Below are 21,767 nucleotides of genomic sequence, written 5' to 3'. Positions count from 1 at the left end.
ATTTTGAATTAGATAAATAATCAAATTTTTTGCTGATCTTTATAGAAGCCAAATATATGCAGGAAAAGAAAAACATTGTGGCTAATTAACTTATAATGTGCAGGACCACCGGGTTTTTCCACAAAACCAAGAAATGTGATATCCGATGTGTGCGGTTAAAAACTTCATATAATTTAGGATTTTTTATTTTATAATTGGCTTTAGAGATGTGTATTCCGCAGTTACGTTCACTGCCGAACACAGAAGAGGCTGCCTTCAGTAATAGCCTCTTGTGCACGTGAAGCACACTAAGTGTAATAACTGGAAAATCACATTTTGCTATAGTAAGGAACGCTGAACCATTCCAAGAGATTGTATCAAGCAATTCAACCCCTAACGCTACCATCCATGGTTTCATAAATCGTCAAAATGACTCAGATAAGGTCAGTCCTGTGATGGGTCACAAAGGTCAGATGGCATTAGGAAAACATTTCCTGGACCACAGCGACATCTACAGGCAGTTAACTCAACAGAAGAATTGTTATAAAACAGATGATGAATTTGATTGGCTGGGACTGTCTTCGTGGTGTGGCTGTTTGGCTATAAATATGTTTTGAGAAGCAGCTTGAAAAAGAGGAAAAAGGAATGACAGAATTACACCAAACGTAATAGAGACAGACTTCATCTTTCTTTGCATGCACACACCCACAGGCATTAGTCTATAGTGTAGACTAGAAGAATAGACGCCTCTGTCACCACTTATGTATAGATTTGGAATTTAATAAATGTATCCTTTTTATAAGACTAGTATCATTCTTTAAATAAGGTAAATGGATTATAAGGAAAAGCCTGACACTGATTTTAGTCACTGACCCAATATTAGAAAAGGGGCTTTTTCACACTAAGATCTATTCAAATCCAGATCTCAGTGTGTTTTACTCGCATCCGAAAAGAACCAAATACATAAAACAGCCTCTTACTTCCACATTTGGCAGCGAACGTAACTGCAAAATGCACATATCTAATTGACATAAAATGTACAAAAACTCAATAGCAATCATTACTGAACATTCTGAGATTTGTATTTGAGCTGTGCACATTTCATTGCTTAAAATTGCTATCAAGATGTTGTATTGGAAAAGTCCAGAAATCATGAGAATTATAAATATATCTAAAAAACTATCTAATCTATCTATCTATCTATCTATCTATCTATCTATCTATCTATCTATCTATCTATCATCTATTTATCTATCTTGCAACTATTTATATTATATCTATCTATCTATCTATCTATCTATCTATCTATCTATCTATCTATCTATCTATCTATCTATCTATCTATCTATCTATCTATCTATATATCTATCTAATGAATATATCTATCTAGTATTTATATCTATTTATCTAGCTAGCTAGCTAGTATCTATTTATCTATTTATCTAGCTACCATCTCTCTATAGATATATAGTATTTTGGATGTGCACCTAATACTTCAGATATAGTTATCTCCTGCTGGCTTTAGTGTCCCCTCACAAATGATCTGAGCTAGATTGTATTCCACCTGCTACTAGCTATAGACGGTCGCTGTTTATTTATGAGAATGAGAAGCAGATAAGTCTCAGCTCATGTGCCCAGGTATTATATGTTTAGTGTTGGCCATTGGTCAGGTGTAATCTCTTGGTATAGAAAGTTTTTCCTAATTTTGAGAGAAAACATGATCTCTAATATTTAGAGAGGAGGTGGCGTCACTAGATCAAGGAATACATGAGGTGCCAGCGCACTCACTGTCACTGCTCCCTAGTCCCCAGATGTCATAGATAGGTGATATAATATTTAGAGAGGAGGTGGCGTCACTAGATCAAGGAATACATGAGGTGCCAGCGCACTCACTGTCACTGCTCCCTAGTCTCCAGATGTCATAGATAGGTGATATAATATTTAGAGAGGAGGTGGCGTCACTAGATCAAGGAATACATGAGGTGCCAGCGCACTGTCACTGCTCCCTAGTCCCCAGATGTCATAGATAGGTGATATAATATTTAGAGAGGAGGTGGCGTCACTAGATCAAGGAATACATGAGGTGCCAGCACACTCACTATCACTGCTCCCTAGTCCCCAGATGTCAGGTGATATAATATTTATACGTCTTGCTCATGGTTATCTTATTTACCATAACCGGCTGTAGAAAGTCCTAAGTGTTTCATTCTGTTTTTCACCAACTCTGCCAGTTCCTGGCGCTCTGATCTCCGGCACAGAGTCATCCTTTGCTGACTGATTCTTTCTGCTGTTTTGTTGGAGTGACGGGGAACTTTCCTGCTCAGCCTCCTGGCCCACTGCATGCTCTTGCGTCTCAGCAGGGGATGATCTGATTGGTCACTAGATGTGGAATTTCTATGATTGTTACGGCTTGTGCTTTGTTCTTTGGTTTCCTTTGTGTCTTCCCATTCTTCTACACTGATCGAAATCTGTGACTTTATAAAACAGACAGAGTGACATTACTGTCTATATTGGCGGTGAAATATACATAGAAATGAGTTTTATTATTTCATTTCTGATGCATGAAGCTTCCAACAACAAAAAAGTGTTTCACGTGAAATAGCCTGACTGTGATATTTCAGCAATTCCCACTTGCCGTGCAGATCTAAGTCCTTAAAGGGACACTGAACCCAATTATTTTCTTTAATGATTCAGATAGAGCATGACATTTTAAGCAACTTTCTAATTTACTCCTTTTATCATTTTCTTTGTTCTCTTGCTATCTTTATTTTAAAATCAGGAATGTAAATCTTAGCAGCCAGTCCATTTTAGGTTCAGCACCATGGATAGCACTTGCTTTTTGGAGGCTTACATTTAGCCACCAATAAGCAAGCATAGCCCAGGTTCTCAACCAAAAATGGGCCGGCTCCTATGCATCACATTCCCGCTTTTTAAATAAAGATAGCAAGAGAACAAAGAAAAAATGATAATAGGAGTAAATTAGAAAGTTGCTTAAAATTGCATGCTCTATCTGGATCATTAAAGAAGAAAATTTGGGTTGTGTCCCTTTAAAAGCAAATTACACTCAATTAAAATCTATCATTTACATGAAAGACTGTTTTACTAATATGCTGAAGTCAAAAACTGCATAAATTAAGACTAAAGTTAATAGATTAGTATCAACTGTGTACGTCTTACTGATGCCCATTGCTTATTGGTTACAGTATTAAAAGGACTTACTTGACATATGATCTATCAGCCAATGATCATTAATAGAAACAAATTATACAGTTATATGTTTTAATTGAAAACCAGCTCTTACTTCACATATTACATGTTTTATGTATTTTTTTTTAAGGATGTTCTTATAAAATTGTTATTTTTTCTACGTAGATAGTTATGATACAATGTTTGGTTGGTTCCTCACTACGCCGGCTCCTCAGATTAATCTCTAAAACCTAGATTTTACACATTATTTACAGAGTGGTGTCCAAATTATGTTATCTTTAATGTTACTTTATTGTTGCTGAGAAACAGTCATATGTCATCAACATTTAAAAGGATAACCTCTATTTCTGATATAAACTATAAACTATAAAATATTCATATAAATGTTGATAGAATAAAATTGTTCTTAAAATATCTCAATGCACGAAACAGATATTTTTGTCTCTTTATTCCTTTTTTTTTTTTTTTTTTTAAAGAAAGTCACTGCAATTTGCTTCTATGGGGCCGATTTATCAATGTCTGGCAGACATGATACGCTGCAGCATATCATGTCCGCCAGACATCGCTGAATGCCGACAGCATACGCTGCTGGCATTTAACATTGCACAAGCAGTTCTGGTGAACTGCTTGTGCAATGCTGCCCCCTGCAGATTCGCGGCCAATTGGCGACTAGCAGGGAGTTTCAATCAACCCGATCGTACACAATCGGGTGGATTCCTGTCCGCCGCCTCTGAGGGGAAAAACAAATGCATTGGGGTCGATTGACTGTTTGATAAATTGGCCCCCATGGGGCATATTTATGTAAGTGCGAGCGGACATGATATGATGTAAATAAATGTCGGGATTTATCATTGCACCAGCAGTTCTTGTGAACTACTGGTGCATTGCCGCCCCTTGCAGATTTGCAAGACAATCGGCTGCTAGCAAGGGGAGTTAATCAACCCGATCGTATTCGGTCGGGTTGATTTCTGTCCAACGCCTCAGAGCAGGCGGACAAGTTATGGAGCAGAGGTCGTTACATAGCTTGATAATTCGGCCCCATATGTTTAATCCCTGAAAAATTATATAGATATATAGTTAAAAAATAAACCTCAGCACTCAGTAATAGTGCCCAGCTCAGGAACAGAAGTGCATTGTTGTTCTAGAAAAGGCTTCAACTGACTTCATTAATTTGTCTGCAAAAATACCCATAGGCCCCCATGCATTAGCCGGGTGAAGACAAGCTTCTCAACTTGAGATCTGTCCGCACGCCTTTGCTGCATACGGGCAGCTGATCTGTTCGTCCGCTGGCCTGTATGCATCACTCCAACGAGTGTGTAATCCCTGCCCCTTCACTCGCCAAAAATACTTTTTTAGTTTAATAGTTTTAAGCTGAAAGAAATCTTGTTTATAAATAAAAAACACACAAAAACAGTATTTACTGATGTGGCAAGGAAGTCAGAATGAATTATTTAAAGGTCTTTTAAAGGGACATTTAAGTGCAAAAAGAAAATCTAATATATCGGAACATTTTGGGGTCCAACACAATCGTTTACAATAATGTATCAAATGATTTATTAACAAAGATCCCCATAGACTTTACTGGTGATTTTCTGCAGAAAAAAACATGGCTATGCAAGTATTTTTGCTTATTTTTGGAATTTATTTTAAAATGCTTGCCAGCAATTATTAAACAATTTTTTAATGCAAACTATTTTTACTTAATTAGCCCTTTTAGAATTTGCTCAGATCTCAACATGTTGTATGGCACTTTAAAGTGATCTCAAGAGCAGCAATTAATTACTGGAAACAAGCTGAACACTAACTGAGCCAATGATAAGAGGCATATGTGTGTAGCTGTGCATCAGCAGATAGCTTCTATTAGTGCATTGCAGCTCCTGAGCCTACCTCTCTGTTTTTCAACAAAGGATACCAAAAAGAACAAAGTACATTTAATAATATGTGCTTATTAAAATTACTCCTCTACCTGAACCATAAACATTTTGATTTGTATGTCCCTTTAAAAGATGCAAGTAAATTTTTCAAACGTCTTTCCTACAAAATATAAGTTTATAATTTTAGGAATTATTGGGACTATACAGTAGTTCTTATATGCCACTCAAATCTATCGGCTAGCTTACAAGTTTTGCGTTATGAGGGGTGCGGTGCTAACTTGCACATTATTGTCACCGCTCACTTTCCTACAGCGCTGGTATTACAGGTTTTCCTAAACCCGGCGTTAACAGACAAGAAGTGAGTGTAAGCAAAATTGTGCTCCATACCGCACTCCAATACCAGCACTGCTGTGAGCTGCGGTGAGCTGGTTTAACGTGCTCGTGCACGATTTCCCCATAGACATCAATGGGGAGAGCCGGCTGAAAAAAAGCCTAACACCTGCAAAAAAGCAGCATAAAGCTCCGTAACGCAGCCCCATTGATTCCTATGGGGAAACAAAAGTTATGTTTACACCTAACAACCTAACATGAACCCTGAGTATAAACACCCCATATCTTACACTTATTAACCCCTAATCTGCCGCCCCCGACATCACCGACACCTACATTATACTTATTAACCCCTAATCTGCTGCCCCCAATGTCGCCGCAACCTACCTACACTTATTAACCCCTAATCTGCCACCCCCAAAGTCGCTGCCACTATAATAAACATATTAACGCCTAAACCGCCGCACACCCGCATCACAAACACTAGTTAAATATTATTAACCCTTAATCTGCCATCCCTAACATCGCCTCCACCTACCTACATTTATTAACCCCTAATCTGCCACCCCCAATGTCGCCACCACTATAACTAAATTCATTAACCCCTAAACCTAAGTCTAACCCTAACACCCCCTAACTTAAATATAATTAAAAAAAATCTAAATAAAACCTACTATTAATAACTAAATAATTCCTATTTAAAACTAAATACTTACCTGTAAAATAAACCCTAAGCTATCTACAATATAACTAATAGTTACATTGTATCTAGCTTAGGTTTTATTTTTATTTTACAGGCAAGTTTGTATTTATTTTAACTAGGTAGAATAGTTACCAGATAGTTATTAGCTATTTACTAACTACCTAGTTAAAATAAATACAAAGTTACCTGTAAAATAAAACCTAACCTGTCTTACACTAACACCTAACATTACACAACAATTAAATAAATTAAATTAATTAAATACAATTACCCAAATTACAAATAAAAAACTCACTAAATTACACAAAATAAAAAAACAAATGATCAGATATTTAAACTAATTACACCTAATCTAAAAGCCCTATCAAAATAAAAAAATAAAAAAAAAAAAACCCTAGCCTAAACTAAACTACCAATAGCCCTTAAAATGGCCTTTTGCGGGGCATTGCCGCAAAGAAATCAGCTCTTTTACCTGTAAAAAAAAATACAAACAACCCCCCAAAAGTAAAACCCACCACCCACACAATCAACCCCCCAAATAAAATGCTAACTAAGAAAACCTAAGCTCCCCATCAGTCCCATCAGCCAATAGGATTGAGCTTGCATTCTATTGGCTGATTGGAACAGCCAATAGAATGCAAGCTCAATCCTATTGGCTGATTTCTTCAGCCAATAGGGTTTATTCACCTTTAATTCTAATTGGCTGATAGAATTCTATCAGCCAATCAGAATTCAAAGGGCGCCATCTTGGATGACGTCACTTAAAGAAACATTCATTCGGGAAGAAGACTTCGTTTGAAGAGGATGCTCCGCGCCGAATGTCTTGAAGATGGACCCGCTCCTCTCCGGATAGATGAAGATAGAAGATGCCATCTGGATGAAGACTTCTGCCCATCTGGAGGACCACTTCTGCCGGCTTGGATGAAGACTTCTCCCAGCTTCGTTGAGGACTTCTTTCCGCTTTGTTGAGGACTTCTTGCTGCTTGGATGAAGACTTCTCCCGGCTTCATTGAGGATGGATGTCCGGTCTTCAAAACTGTAAGTGGATCTTCGGGGGTTAGTGTTAGGTTTTTTTAAGGGTTTATTGGGTGGGTTTTATTTTTAGGTTAGGGTTTGGGCAGCAATAGAGCTAAATGCCCTTTTAAGGGCAATGCCCATCTAAATGCCCTTTTCAGGGCAATGGGGAGCTTAGGTTTTTTTAGTTAGGACTTTATTTGGGGGGTTGGTTGTGTGGGTGGTGGGTTTTACTGTTGGGGGGGTGTTTGTATTTTTTTTACAGGTAAAAGAGCTGATTTTTTGGGGGCAATGCCCTGCAAAAGCCCTTTTAAGGGCTATTGGTAGTTTAGTTTAGGCTAGGGTTTTTTATTTTGGGGGGCTTTTTTATTTTGATAGGGCTATTAGATTAGGTGTAATTAGTGTAAATATCTTGTAATTTGATTTTTATTTTTTGTAATTTAGTGTTTGTTTGTTTTTTGTAATTTAGGTATTTGTATTTAATCTTGTTAATTGTATTTAATTTAGGTAATTTATTTAATTGTACTGTAAGGTTATGTGTTAGTGTAACTAAGGTTAGGTTTTATTTTACATGTAAATTTGTATTTATTTTAGCTAGGTAATTAGTAAATAGTTAATAACTATTTAGTAACTATTCTACCTAGTTAAAATAAATACAAACTTGCCTGTAAAATAAAAATAAACCCTAAGCTAGATACAATGTAACTATTAGTTATATTGTAGCTAGCTTAGGGTTCATTTTATAGGTAAGTATTTAGTTTTAAATAGGAAGGGGGTGTTAGGGTTAGGGTTAGACATAGGTTTAGGGGTTATTACATTTAATATAGTGGTGGCGAAGTTGTGGGCGGCAGATTAGGGGTTAATAAATGTAGGTAGGTGGCAGCGATGTTAGGAGCGGCAGATTAGGGGTTAATAATATTTAAATAGTGTATGCTATGCGGGAGTGTGGCAGTTTAGAGGTTAATATGTTTATTATAGTGGCGGCGATGTCTGGAGCTGCAGATTAGGGGTTAATCATTTTGTTTTAGTGGGTTTTTTTATGTGGGAGGGCCTCAGTTTAGGGGTTAATAGGTAGTTTATGGGTGTTAGTGTACTTTGTAACACTTTAGTTATGAGTTTTATGCTACAGCTCTGTAGTGTGAAACTCATAACTACTGACTTTAGAATGCGTTACGAATCTTGCGGGATAGGCTGTACCGCTCACTTTTATGCCTAAAAAAAAAGCTTGAAGTACCAGTGCAATGGAAGTCCCATTGAAAAATGACTTTACGAAAACTGCGTAAGTTAATTTGCTGTACAGCCAAAAAAGTGTGTGGAACAGCTGTACCTACAAGACTCGTAATAGCAGCGGTAGTAAAAAAACAGCGTTATGTGCCTTAACGCTGCTTTTTTACTCATAATGCAAAACTCGTAATCTTGCCGTATGTAAATTATGCAATAGACTTTTTTTTTCTTTCTTTCTTTCCTTTAAATTGTTTTTTCTATCTGAAACATGGAACACACATCTGATACATCTGTATTATGTACAACTTACATTTAAATCGCTTTTACTTTATATATTCTCATAAAATAAAATAAATAAAAATATAATTACACACACACATTAATACACATTTTTCAATAGCGCTAAACAAATGGCAGAATATTTTTTGCTATAATATACAGGTAGAAAAACCTTTATCCAAACTCCTTGGGAACAGAAAAAAAGTTTGGATTCTGGAATAGTTTGGATTTTTGAATATTTGCATCTGTGAAATGGGGCAGTTTGGAGAGGGGATAGGACCAAGTGTATACAGTTATAACTTATGTCATATAGACAATATTTACATTGTTATATTACAGCTTATGCATGTAACCTTTATATCATTTTATACTTTTGTATACACAGTACAGTCATCAGAAAAGTAAAAGTTGCTGTTTTAAATAAATACACACTATTATTTGCATTTTAGACCACAACAAAACAAACCAAAGCCACAGGCAGAGAAGATTGTGACTTAAAGGGACATTAAACCCCAAAATGTTCTTTTGTTTTTCAGATAGAGAATACAATTTTAAACAACATTCCAATTGACTTCTATTATTTAATTTGCTTCATTCCTCAGGTATTCTTTGTTTAAGAAATAGCAATGCACATGGGTGAGCCAATCACACGTGGCAGCTACTGAGCCTATCTATATATGCTTATCAACAAAAGATGCCAAGAGAATGAAGCAAATTAGATAATGGAAGTAAATTGGAAAGTTGTTTAAAATTGCCTGCTCTTTCTAAAACATGAAAGAAAAAAAATTGGGTTTCATGTCCCTTTAAAGGGAGGAAAAAATAATAATTTTTGATCATTTTGATGTTAAATAGTATTAAGTAAAAGTTTAGATTTCATATTGTTTGGATTTTGAAATTCAGAATTAGGGGATTTGTACCTGTAATTTATAAAAATGTACTATAATTTACATCTTTTTTTTTCTTTAATTTCTGGAAACTTTATTTTGAAGCGTTTATTGTGCAAGAAATGCTGTAACAGCACAAGACAACACAAAGAAGTCAACATAGACACACACTTACTTGAGAAGCCATTTCTCGAGACTGACAGATGAAAGGGGGTAAAAACAAAGACAAAAAACTTGTTTTAACAAGACTGAAATGACAGAAACATACAATAATACATTATAATAAGACAGTGAGCAGGTGCTGTAAACAGTTAAAGAGAGACCATACGGAGTGTGAGTGAGTCAGACACCCCAGGGTCACCGACACTACATGAAAATAAAAGCAATATTTGAAAATAAGTATTACTTACAACTTTTAGGTGTGAAAAGGAATCGTCAAAATGTCTCTGAATTTCTCAATAAATGATGTATGATTTTAATCTTTTCTGTATTTGATTTTACATTAATAATGTTTATTTTAAAATAAAAATAAATTAATGACAGCTCTTAATTTCTTCTCTAAATGGTTAAGTTTGGGAACAATTTGGATGGGTGGTTTGTAAAATGTGCCCCTATTTATACAAAGCCTAATGTGTAAAGTGTTTTTCTTTTTGATTGATAATGTATCTTTATTTTGATTATATGATTGTGGTAAAGTTAGTGTCACTGTTTTAAATATGAATTTGGTATCAACAAAATAATGTATAAGTAATATAAAAAAATAAGAGAAGAACTAAATATTATAGTGTAGCGGACACACAAGCTACCTCCTTGCTCAGTTACAGATACATCAGCGTTACAATATAACAAGGGAAGAATATCCGCCAAAATCATTATTTATTGTATCTTTTTTCTTTAATTTTGTAAACTCAAATTAGCATCATTTAACGGACACAAAAGCCAAGTCTGACTTCTACACTTATTTCCTGGTTTAATAGATGAAAGTGGAGATAAATAAGAGTCAGGTTATTTGAAGACTGATAGGGGATGCAAATAAAACCTCATGTTCCCAATATATTGTGGGGTTTGTCACTTGTGGAGTGACGTGTCATCATGTGCAACGTATTAACTAAATAATGGCTAGATTACAAGTGGAACAGTATTTATCGCTTCCACTTGCACATTAACTCCAGTTGAATTAAGCTTCTTGCGCACGTTGGGTACAAGTTGAAAGTAAAAAGTTTGCACACAAGTGCTAGCCTGACACACAAAAAGAATAATTTGGAATATCGAGACCCACATTAACATATTCCACTATAGACTTCAATGGAGCTTGAAAAGTGGAAAAAAACACTTTACTCAAATGCAAATCTGATCGTCTTTAACCAAAGTGCGCTAACCTGACATGAAATACGTATATTTCATATTCAAATATTCTTCACGTAGGATAACGTTATTTTGGTACAATCTATATCATCTACATATATATATGATTATATACGTCTATAGGTATAGATATATACCTACATATATGTATAGGAATATCTATTTACAAACACTTAGAACATACTCCCCTATGTGAAGAACAGGCATATGTAAGTATCTCTATGTTAAAGCCCTTTGCCTGCCTTTTTTTAACGACACTTCATATCTTTGAGCCCTAATAATAACTTTTTTATGCAGTACATGTTCTAATACTTTTTTTATATACTGTATATATGTATCACATAAGATAATTCCAAGACCCTATTGGTTTTTTTTTTTTGCCCAGTTGGCAACCCATTTATGGAGATATCTTTATCCTTAGCCACAATGTGTACTAAAACACAATCAGTTCAATGTTTGTTATATCCTATACTAATTCAAAGAAGGATAAGTTACCACTGTATTTTAAGGTGGAAATTAGTGTAAAAGTGTCTTTCATACACTAAAACTGAAAGATCTCTGAGCTGACTAAGGACATTTTTAGAGAGCCCCCCCCCCCCCTTTCTCTCTTTTTTTTTTTTTGCTTTGCCCCCTCTCTGCCGTTCCCCCCACTATTAGAAAGACACTTAAAATAACTTAAAGTGAATGTAAATTTTGATGCTAAAGTGCCCGGTTTTTAAAAATTTGATTAAAAACAGGGGCACTTTAATTCATCAAAATTTACATTTCACTCCTGTTGTGAAAAAAAACATTTAACTTTTAATCTTGACAGAAGCTCCAGCTTCCTCCGGTCATCGCAAGCCATTTCTGATTCAGAAATGATGTATGGGTCTTCCTCCTTCCCTGGGGAATCAGTGTCTGATTCAACACCGTGATTGGAGGAAGCCAGATTCCTCATTTTAGACGCAGGAAGAGGCTTTGCGACGGGTGAAGGAAGCTGGAGCTGCTGTGAAGATTAAAAGGTAAGTTTGTTTCTCAACAGGAGTGAAATGTAAATGTTGATGAATTGAAGTGCCCCTGTTTTTAATCAAATTTTTTGAAAACCGGGCACTTTAGCATCAAAATTTACATTCACTTTAAAGAAGTAGTTGAAACTATGTAGGACTGAAGGAGCTGTTTTCTTGTTTGACGCTATAAAGAAGTAAGAGATGGTTTTCGAAGGGAGATTTCTCTGAAACATTCCTAAAAAAAGATTTTACTGTCTGATAGGATGGCTAAGTGCGAAAGTGTTAACAAAGGGTTGTTTTTTTTTGGGGGGGGGGTTCCCCTCTCTTTCTTTCTTACTTTTCCTCTCTTTCTGTCACCCCACTCGACCCCCTTCCCCAACTGCTAAACCTAGGGGATACAATTATATATGATGCCCGTGTGAATAATGGTTAGGATCATTTCCTGGAATGTAGGGGGAATACATTCCCCAATAAAAGGAAAGCCATACTAAATTACCTAAGCAAAAAGAACCCAGACATAGTGTGTCTGCAGGAGACACCCGAACATCTTAAACTAAAATCAAAATGGGTCGGAGAAGTTGTCTCAGTATCGCATACAAGAGCTGCAAGAAGCGTAGCTATTTTATTTAACAAAAATGTAGATTACACATTAAAACAAATAATAAAAGATAAGGAAGGAAGATTTCATTTCTTAAGTCTGACAATAAATGGGAAAGATTTCCTGATAGGGAACATCTATAGACCTAACAACCAGATTGGAAATTCCTGAGGAAGATAAATATAATATTGCCGAAGCAACCGGAAATAAATACCATATTAGCGGGGGATTTTAATGCCACACCCAATTGTTACCTAGATAGGAAAAAGTAAAAAAATATTTGTCTCTCCAAAACCCATGGTACTTTATCTAGATTGGATTTTTACTGTCAGATCAAATGATTTAGAGAGTTAAGGAATCCAAGATTTTGGATTTTTCATTATCAGACCACGCTCTAGTTCTTTTAACATTGGATGAATGTATTAAATCTAATTATAATACTTTCTTTTTTTCCAAATACCTGCAATACTCAGCCAAGTTTAAAGCCTACTTGGAAAATAGTTGGGAGGAATACTGTTCCAACAACAAGGAATATCAAAATAAAATCATCATTTTCTGGGAGGCAGCAAAAGCTACCCTAAAAGAAGAGATTAATATTTATGTAAGAAGCTTTAAAAAAACTCAACAAAAACGTGATAAAGAATCATCCCGTAATTTATCATCAGCTTACTCTGCTTTTAGGAATAGAAATAATAGACGGCTAGACTACAAGTTATGGCTGCTCTCTAATTTCGTATACGTTATTTTCATTGTTCACCTTTCATAGCGCTGCTATTACAGGTTTGCAAAAAGCAGGCTTGCGCGGGCGATATGGTTGAGTTAAGCTCCATGCTTCACACAAATACAAGCGCTGCTTTGACTTGCTTGTGCACGATTCCCCCATAGACATCAATGGGGAGAGCCGGCAAAAAAATAGCCTAACACCTGCGATCGCGGAAATAAAAGCTCCGTAACGCAGTCCCATTGATGTCTATGGGGAAAGAAAAAGTTATGTTTAAACCTAACACCCTGACATAAAAACCATGTCTAAACATCCCTAATCTGCTGCCCCTAACATCGCTGCCACCTACATAATGTTATTAACCCCTAATCTTCCGCCCTAACATCGCCTCCACCTACATAAAACTATTAACCCCTAATCTGCCGCTCCCGATATCGCTGCCACCTACATACAGTTATTAACCCTTAATCTGCTGCCCCTAGCATGGCCGCCACCTAAATACACTTATTAACCCCTAATCTGCCGCCCTAAACATCGCCGCCACCTACATTACAGTTATTAACCCCTAATCTGCCACCCCCAATGTCGCTGCCACAATACTAAAGCTAGTAACCCCTAAACCTCTGGCCTCCAACATCACTAACACTAAATAAATATATTAACCCCTAAACCTAACCCTAAGCATAACCCTAACCCTAATGTGATCCTATGACTAAGTGCCGCATGGCACGAAATGCGTAAGGACACGCCCCCTCTTCTCCGTTGTATGTTTGGTGTCCATGTGTGTAGCGACTGTGAATTTGGAATAAACTTACCTTGTTTTCACAAGCCTGGAGTGCCGCCTCTTCCTTTCTTCTCTAACCCTAACGTAACCCTAACTCTAATGCCCCCTAACTTAAATATAATTAAAATAAATCTAAATAAAACTTACAATTATTACCTAAATAATTCCTATTTAAAACTAAATACATACTTACCTGTAAAATAAACCTAAGCTACCTACAATATAACTAATATTTATATTGTAGCTATCTTAGGTTTTATTTTTATTTCACAGGTAAAATTGTATTTATTTTAACTAGGTAGACATTTATCTAAATTACAAAAAAATAAACACTAAATTACACAAAATAAAAAATGAAATGATCAAAAATAAAAACGAATTACTCCTAGTCTAATAGCCCTATCAAAATAAAAAAGCCCCCCAAAATAAAAAAAACCCTAGCCTACACTAAACTGCCAATGGCCCTTAAAAGGGCCTTTTACAGGGCATTTCCCCAAAGAAATCAGCTCTTTTACCTGTAAAAGAAAATACAAACAACCCCCCCAACAGTAACCCCCCCCCCCCCCACCCACACAACCAAACCCCCCCAAATAAAAACCTATCTAAATAAACCTAAGCTAACCATTGCCCTGAAAATGGCATTTGGATAGGCATTGCCCTTAAAAGGGCATTTAGCTCTTTTACTGCCCAAACCCTAATCTAAAAATAAAACTCACCCAATAAACCCTTAAAAAAAAATAACACTAACCACCAACGATCCACTTACATTTTTCGAAGACCGGATATCCATTCTCATTCAGGCAGCAGAAGTCTTCATCCAAGCGGGAAAAAGTCCTCATCGAAGCCGGCAGAAGTCTTCATCCAAGGGGACAGAAATCTTCATCCAGACAGCATCTTCTATCTTCATCCATCCGGCGCCGAGCGGGTCCATCTTCAATACATCCGGTGCGGAGCATCCTCTTCTTCCAATTGTCAATTTAGAATGAAGTTTCCCTTTAAGGTACGTCATCCAAGATGGCGTCCCTTAAATTCCGATTGGCTGATAGAATTCTATCAGTCAATAGGAATTAAAGGGGAAAAAATCCTATTGGCTGTTGCAATCAGCCAATAGGATTGAGCTTTAATCCTATTGGCTGATCCAATAAGCCAATAGGATTGAGCTCGCATTCTATTGCCTATTCCAATCAACCAATAGAATGTGAGCTCAATCCTTATTGGCTGATTGGATCAGCCAATAGGATGAAAGCTCAATCCTATTGGCTGATTGCAACAGCCAATAGGATTTGTTCCCCTTTAATTCATATTGGCTGATAGAATTCTATCAGCCAATCAGAATGTAAGGGACGCCATGTCATGATCCGATCATTGCTGTGTCGCCGCAGCTCCCGGATCCCTCTCTGTACTTGCGCATCACATAGCCTAGCAACGTGACACGACCTTCCTGTTTCCTGCCTCCTACGTCACCAGGCTTTTAAAAGCCTCGGCGGGACTTCACTCTGGTGCCCATTTGTTGTTAACGTTCCTGCTTTCCTTCCTGGCTTGTGAGTACTATTGATTAAAGGGACATAGACCATTGCTTTGCCTGACTACTCTGCCACCTCATCCTTATACTTGATTAAAGGGACACAGACCATTGCTTTGCCTGACTACTCTGCTGCCTCATCCTTATACTTGATTAAAGGGACACTGACCATTGCTTTGCCTGGCTACTCTGCGGCCTCATCCTTATACTTGATTAAAGGGACACAGACCATTGCTTTGCCTGACCAATCTGCCGCCTCATCCTTATACTTGATTAAAGGTACACAGACCATTGCTTTGCCTGACCACTCTGCCACCTCATCCTTATACTTGATTAAAGGGACACAGACCATTGCTTGGCCTGACTACTCTGCTGCCTCATCCTTATACTTTATTAAAGGGACACTGACCATTGCTTTGCCTGACCACTCTACCGCCTCATCCTTATACTTGATTAAAGGGACACAGACCATTGCTTGGCCTGACTACTCTGCTGCCTCATCCTTATACTTGATTAAAGGGACACTGACCATTGCTTTGCCTGACCACTCTACCGCCTCATCCTTATACTTGATCAAAGGGACATAGACCAATGCTTTGCCTGACCAATCTGCTGCCTCATCTCTCTCAACTGCCTTATCCTCTGCCTGTTTTAAAACTCCAACCCGAATACCTGCATCTGTGAGTACAGTTTTCTTTTTGTACAAATTAACCTGTTCATTTTTATTCCTGAGTGGGTCACGTCCTGGTTTCCTCTCAGCGTGCTAGCGTGTGTTTATTTTTTCACGCTAGCAGTTGGGTCCAATCCAGGACTGATTCTATACGGCTGACATGCCATCTTGGATGACGTACCTCAAAGGGTAATTTCATTCTACATTGACTATCGTAAGAAGAGGATGTTCCGCGCCGGATGTCTTGAAGATGGACACTCACCATGCCGGATGGATGAAGATAGAAGATGCCATCTGGATGAAGACTTCTGCCCGCTTGGATGAAGACTTCTGCCAGCTTCGATAAAGACTTCGGCCCACTTGGATAAAGACTTCTGCTGGCTTCGATGAGGACTTCTGCCACTTGGATGAGGATGGATGTCCGGTCTTCAAAAACTGTAAGTGGGTCGTCGGGGGTTAGTCTTAGGTTTTTTTAAGGGTTTATTGGGTGGGTTTTATTTTTAGATTAGGGTTTGGGCAATGTAAAAGAGCTAAATGCCCTTTTAAGGGCAATGCCCATCCAAATGCCCTTTTCAGGGAAATGGTTAGCTTAGGTTTATTTAGATAGGTTTTTATTTGGGGGGGTTGGTTGTGTGGGTGGTGGGTTTTACTGTTGGGGGGTTGTTTGTATTTTTTTTTTTACAGGCAAAAGAGCTGATTTCTTTGGGGCAATGCCCCGCAAAAGGCCCTTTTAAGGGCCATTGGCAGTTTAGTGTAGGTTAGGGTTTTTTTTATTTTGGGGGGCTTTTTATTTTGATAGGGCTATTAGATTAGGAGTAATTCATTTTAATTTTTGATAATTTCGTTTTTTATTTTGTGTAATTTAGTGTTTATTTTTTTGTAATTTAGATAAATGTATTTTATTAATTTTTATTTTTTTATTTTATTGTAATGTTAGGTTTTAGCGTAAGGCAGATTAGGTTTTATTTTACAGGTAAGTTTGTATTTATTTTAACTAGGTAGCTAGTAAATAGTTAATAACTATTTACTAACTAGTCTACCTAGTTAAAATAAATACAAACTTACCTGTGAAATAAAAATAAAACCTAAGATAGATACAATGTAATTATTAGTTTTATTTTACAGGTAAGTATTTAGTTTTAAATAGGAATTTTTTAGGTAATAATTGAGTTAACCAAAGGAGACGCAGTTGCTCTGTTGGAGGCCTTCCTCCTGTCACTAGACACAGAGAAGACCTTTGACAGAGTGGAATGGGAATTTCTGCAACAGACCTTGATCAAATTTGGATTTAATGGTAACTTTCTAGACCTAATTTCTAATATATATTCAGATGCTAACACTACTCTTTTGATAAACAATAACATATCATCATCTTTCCAACTATTCAGAGGGACAAGGCAAAGCTGCCCAATATCACCATTACTGTTTGATTTAGTACTGGAACCGCTACCTTTAAAACTGAGGAGTATACTGATGGGCTGTAAGATGGATGAGGAGATCTTTCAGATGTCCCTGTTTGCGGACGACCTCCTACTGTGTGTATCCACGCCAGATGATCAGATTAAGGAGGTGTCACTCAGCTAGAGACATATGGAAAAGTCTCAGGGTATAAAATTAACTTTTCTAAATCAAGTATACTGTGGCTACAGAAGTCTAAACTCAATATAGACTATCCATTTTCAGAAACAGGAACTTTAAAATATCTAGGGACTTATCTGTTCTCTTCACCAGAAAGCTGGTACAAAGATAATATAGTAAAGATCTTGAATAGCTCTACTGATCATTTAAAAAGCTGGTCTAGCTTTCCACTTTCTCTTTCAGGTAGAGTAGCAGTCTATAAGATGTTTATTCTCCAAAAGATATTATACACTGTATGAATGTTTCCTTTATTGATTAAACATCAAGACCTTAGAAACGTCACAAAAGCATTACGGCAATATTTATGGCAGGGAAGAAAACCCAGGATTAAGTTAAGCAAACTCTACCTTCCTTATACTAAAGGAGGTTTAGCATTACCCAATTTACTACTTTATAACTACGCCATAAGATTCCCGCTAGACTGGTTATTCCATACTAATAAATATACAAAATGTTCCCAGACAAAAGAATGTGCAAACCCCTTGTATTGGAGTTTGTTTTACACGCTTCCAATAAAGAACGAGGGAAGACATTTTATCAACATCCAATGCTGAGAGATATTCTTAAGGCATGGGGAGCCTCTATGAAACTGCTACAAATAAAAACTAAGAACTCTGAGTGGCTACCATTAGTAGGGAACAACCAATTTTTACCAGGCTTAAAATATAAAGTATTCCAGAGGTGAAGAGAACTCAAGTTAGCTAATATAGGACATCTGTGTAACTGGAGAACTAAACAAATTCTTAAATTTAAGGAAATTCAAGAATTATATCAAGTTCCAAGCAAAGATAGCTTTCACTTTATGCAAGCAAAACATTATTTAAAATCGGTTATCCAAGCCGACTCAGATCTATTTTTCTAAAAACATCCATTCCTAGACCACCCTAAAATTAAGTTGGGATCACTATCAGTCATATATGAGATACTCTTATCTGCATTTGAGCAAAGACAGATAAAGGAATTATACAGTAAATGGGAAGGCAGTCTACCCATTTGTAGGGAGAATAAAATTATACAAAAAAGCTTGGGGAATAAATTAGACAGATCAATGGCAATGAGAAAGTCACCTCTCAGGCTCAGGCATCAAGATTATTTAACCCCTAAGAGGGTTCAGAAATGGAATAAAGAAATAGAAAACAAATGTATAAAATGCTCTAAATTTAACCTGGACCTATTACATATGATATATGAATGTCCTAAACAGCTACAACTATGGTCAAAGGTGGGATACTGGTTAACTTGCATTCTTAAAAAAAAAAAAATTCAATATCAGCTGTAAATATAATATTCCTTACTAAGTCGCCACTCTGGGGTCAGAACACTAGATTTGTACAAGTAGCGATCTTGAAAATGAGAGCATTGATTTTCAAAAACTGGATTAACAGTAAACCCCTGAATGATAATCAGTTTAAGAAGGAACTGATGAGATATGCAGTATTGGAAGCATATGACTACAAAAGGTCTAGCTCGAATAAAATATAAAAAAAAGATATACAAAACTATGGGGGTTCTTCGTTGAATCTATGGGTAAGGAATATATAAAACATATTAATTGGATTATAAAGATCCGAACCAATTAGAGAAATTAATTTTAGGGGTGGGAGAGGGGGGGGGGGTCTGGAGGGAGGACAGAATCAGTACCCCTTACTTTTTTACCTTACTTTTTGAGCTTGTATTAGCTCCACCAAATGTGAGTAATCATTTGTCCGTCTACCACAAGTGTTTCCAGTTGGTTTTACAGAATTACACTATGTTGTATCTTTTCACTTCTCATCCCATTTGAGAATTATCTTGAAGACATCGGTCCCAGGAGATCCCTCTAGGAACAGCCATATCCTTCCATTTATTGAATTAACTTTTTTTTTAGTTCACACTTATATATCATTTTTTCACATTTATGTCACTTTGTTTTGTATTGTGATTCTTATGTACATTTATTACAAACATAGGGGTTATAGAACAAATTCTGCTGCATTGATACAAACAAAAAGGCAAAAAGTCTCTAACTTCATTTTAATGACAGGGCAAAACTAGATATTAAATGTACTAGGCTAGTTAGTGTTTAAGGCGAGCAGATAACCTAGTACTCAGCAACGTAATGCTACTAGAGACGACAGTTAGTCTATACCACTACTGCATCTCCGATCCAGTCTAAGTAGATAGCAGAGGAGGGAAACAGACATATTATAGTGAGGCCACTTGTCAGATAGGTTCCTGCAATCAAAGCCATACGGTAGCCAGTAGCTTAAGTGAATATGTTGTCAATATGTAGCGACAGTTCTTTCAATAGTCCGGAATTCGCCTTGAGTCGAGGATGGCTGTCGTTAGCTATTAGAGCTTCATGCATCATTTCCAGCCCTTGCTGTCAGCCACTTGAGAGCACTGTTTGTCTCCTTCTCCCCTAGGGCTCTCACTGTGTGGGTAAGATCCTCATAGTTATAACACATCCGGTGCTCTATATCCATCAGTAGTGCTCGTATCTGTGAATGGAAATCTTCCTCCATATTTAGTTAGATGTACTGAAAGTTGTTCCAGGATTACTTGACCTTAATGTATGTGCAATAGAGTAATACTGCTCTACCTCCACCCGGCCAATTGTTCAACCGGGAGGGGGGGTTTGATGGTACAGTGAAACAGGCCACGGCCTTCTGTTTCAAATGGTCCAACTCCGGTCTTCTACATAGAAGTTCTCAATGAGAATAGCATAATCTGACTGCAAAACGACTCCTTGTTAAACAGTCAGAAAGCATTATGCCAGGAGCTGTATATATGATGTGATCATTTATTTAGTAGTAAAGTTGAGACTCGAGTTAAAGATTCATGTGACTTATCATGGCCACAGCTTAGTCACGCCCCCCATTTTTTAAAATACTTTTTATGGGATATTGTTATTATGAGTGTAACTGTAATTTTCAATGTAATTTTGATGTGTTTTGTTCCACTTTTTTGTCGAGCGTAACAGTTAACTAATGCTTTGAAATCACAATATCCCAACGCGCATTTAATTTAATTGTGCTCAAGAGAATGCATTTACTTTCAACTCGTAATATGAGCCACAATAAACCCCTTATTTGTATGCAGAACATCACCTAAAAATGGTCCTTGTCATCTAACAGTTTACTAAATAGTTTATCTATACTCCATTTTTTTATCACATTCATCTTCATAAATTTATCTACAGCTAATTGAAGTTTTGCATTAGGCAAAACACATAAGATGTACAGTATGTCTGCTGTATAGTTTAAACATATGTTTAACATTGTGTTTTTTTTTAACCTGTGAGCAATAGATTTTGATTTTACAAGACTGAGTGGCAGCGTTCTGCTTTTGTCAGCTACACTGGCGCAGCTCTTAGCATGGACAGGTGTAATCTTAATTTACTTGCTGTGCACTAAAGTCATTGATGTCAAATGTATATGTATTCTCAGGCAATATACCTACATGCACACACACACACACACAAATATATATATAAAATAAGAAAAGTAATTAAAGTAAAATATTATATGAACTATCACAGACATGAGATGGGTGTCTCTCCCCAGCTCACATCAGTACAAGTCTGAAACAATAAACCTCCCTAAATCCACACACATTGCACATGCTAGAAACCAATTAGCTACTAAAATCCAGGGATGTGTCTGGACAAGACAAATTGGGTGATAAAATAAAATGGTACTGGGTAGGGGAGGGAGGTTAATCATATTCTAGTACTTATATCTCTGTATTGGGCAGCACAAAGAACAAGTAAAAAAAAATACCATCTTGTAAACTTCAGTAAGGTGACACATTTGGAGAACTGAGCTGATTCAGTGGTGATTAACCAGTCACCACATAATTCCCCATCATTCAGGAACCTTTATACCAAATCCTGCTATCCTCATGTGATATAAACCAACCAGGTCCTTATTAAAAACCAAGAGCATGAAGTTAACACCAAGACAGCAAAAAAAGTGTTATTCAAACACAGCCCTTGTCTACAATGCTGC

The 21,767-nt window shown here is 36.8% G+C and overlaps 1 protein-coding gene across 3 annotated transcripts in view; it reads right to left on the bottom strand.

The window, feature by feature from the left end:
• Positions 1 to 21,767, bottom strand: part of KCNT2 (potassium sodium-activated channel subfamily T member 2) — a 701,340-nt gene that overhangs the window by 17,959 nt on the left and 661,614 nt on the right. For 2 of the 3 annotated variants that reach the window (XM_053693834.1, XM_053693835.1), the window contains one exon: positions 2,153 to 2,453. In XM_053693834.1, coding sequence (XP_053549809.1) covers positions 2,153 to 2,453 — 301 coding nt within the window. Of the gene's footprint in view, positions 1 to 2,152; positions 2,454 to 9,669; positions 9,691 to 21,767 lie in introns of all 3 variants that reach the window. The other variant, XM_053693836.1, reaches the window with a different exon arrangement.

This window comes from Bombina bombina, chromosome 10, assembly GCF_027579735.1.
Source record: "Bombina bombina isolate aBomBom1 chromosome 10, aBomBom1.pri, whole genome shotgun sequence".
Lineage (NCBI taxonomy): Eukaryota > Metazoa > Chordata > Amphibia > Anura > Bombinatoridae > Bombina > Bombina bombina.
This window is presented reverse-complemented; position numbering and strand designations above follow the sequence as displayed.